Here is a 1,996-nt window from a genome sequence, read left to right as displayed (position 1 = left end):
AGGAGTTGTCTTCTTGCTATAACCCTCAATGAATCGTCTGTATAGTTTGGCAAGCCCAAAAATGACCTCAATTCCGGGACTGATGTTTGGTGCTGACCATTCAACGATGGCTTGAATCTTCCGTGGATCCATCTTCACCTGTCCTTCTCCAATCAAGTGGCCTAAGAACATATTTCAGCTTTTGCAAACTCACACTTTTCTCTCTTTACATACAATTCATATTCTCTCAACCTACTTAGGACTTTAGAGAGATGAGTTACATGATCTTCAATGCCTCTACTATAGATTACAATGTCATCTAAGTAGACTACCACAAAATTGTCTAAGAAATCATATAACACGTCATTCATTAGATTACAAAATGTTGCTGGAGCATTTGTTAGGCCAAATGGCATAACTAGAAACTCATAGGAGCCATACCTTGTCACACAAGTAGTTTTATGCTCATCACCGTCAGCAACCCGCACTTGCCAATACCCCGATCGCAAGTCCAATTTGGTAAAGATTGAGGCTCCACACAATCTGTCCATCAAATCCTGAATTAAAGGAACAGGATATTTGTTTTTGATTGTTACCTTGTTTAGCGCTCGGTAGTCCACACACATGCGAAGGCTTCCATCCGCCTTCTTTTGAAACAAAACCGGAGCACCATACGGAGCCTTGGAAGGCCGGACAAACCCTGAGTCAATCAGCTCTTCCAATTGTTTCCTCAATTCTGCCAATTCCCTTGGCGACATTCGATAAGGGGCTTGAGATGGTGGCTTTGCCCCTGGCACCAGCTCAATTCGATGGTCGATGGCCCTCCTGGGCGGGAGTTTCTTCGGTAGCTGAGGCGGCATCACATCTTCGAATTGCTGCAGCACGCTAGCAATTTCTTTCGGCACCTCACCACAACAGTCTGCCTTTTCGTCGACTATTGTCGCTAGAAACACTTCCCCTCCTTTCCGCAATGCTTTATCAATAGCAATTGCCGAGACCACGCTTTTTCCCCTTTTCACAACATTCACAGCTGCGATATTACAACATGGGACAAAACAAGGGCATCCCTCACTCGCAATCATCATTCCATTGAGATATGGCATCAAAACAACCTTGGCTTTTCGTAAGAAATCAAGGCCAAGAATAATATCGTAATCATCCAGACTTACGACCAGCACATCCTGCTTGCCTCTCCACTGATCCAGCATTATCGGCACATCATAAGACATCCCAGCAATCCTCTGTGCCTTCGAGTTTACTGCCTTCATTGATGTGTGGCTGTCACTCAGCCGCAGGCCAAGTTCTTTCACCAGCCGATCTGCCACAAACGTGTGGGTTGCGCCTGAATCCAGCATAGCATTCACGTCTTTGCCATTTATCCCAATCTTCACATACATTAGATTGTCCGTAGCCCCTGACTTCCCTTTCCGCAGTGCATCAATCCTCGCCAAGTCTTTATCGACAGGGCGGGTTTCGGCAGCCCCATCCTCTGATTTAGCTACCAGGCAGTTTATCACACGCATAGGATTGACGTGCGTAACTACCCCTTCCCCTTCATCGCTATCCCCAGCCCGAATAGCATTCAACTTCTCCCTCTTCGGACATTCCCTCGCAAAGTGAGGACCATCACAAATGAAGCAAGTAAAGTTCGGTTTAGTACTCTTACCTTGTGCACCCATAAACTTGGCCTTGCCCTTCTCCGCGGCAGTAGCCCTCGATGCACCCCCACCGAACTTCTTCCTCGTTCTTTCCTCCTTGTTTCTTCCCTTAGACTTGAAGGAGGTTGATGTATAGCCCTCTCTTGTAGTTGATTTAAAATCAATCAAGCTGTCCGCAGCAGCAATAGCGGAGGACAAATCCTTTACGTTCTGTCGCCTTAGTTCCGCTTGCGCCCAAGTTTGCAATCCGGACATGAAGTTGAACAACCTGTCCTCCTCAGACATATTCTCAATGTCGAGAATCAAGGAACTGAAAGCTTTAACATACTCACGAATTGATCTATCGTGTTTGAGCCTTT

At 46.2% G+C, this 1,996-nt stretch overlaps 1 protein-coding gene across 1 annotated transcript in view; it reads right to left on the bottom strand.

Moving 5' to 3' along the window:
- Positions 1–161: 161 nt before the first annotated feature.
- The window catches only part of LOC127905685 (uncharacterized), a 2,609-nt gene continuing 774 nt past the window's right edge, over positions 162–1,996 (bottom strand). The window contains exon 1 of the mRNA XM_052455437.1: positions 162–1,996. This exon is cut by the window's right edge and continues 774 nt beyond it. Within this exon, the coding sequence (XP_052311397.1) occupies positions 162–1,996 (1,835 nt within the window).

Source organism: Populus trichocarpa, chromosome 8, assembly GCF_000002775.5.
Source record: "Populus trichocarpa isolate Nisqually-1 chromosome 8, P.trichocarpa_v4.1, whole genome shotgun sequence".
Classification (NCBI taxonomy): domain Eukaryota; kingdom Viridiplantae; phylum Streptophyta; class Magnoliopsida; order Malpighiales; family Salicaceae; genus Populus; species Populus trichocarpa.
This window is presented reverse-complemented; position numbering and strand designations above follow the sequence as displayed.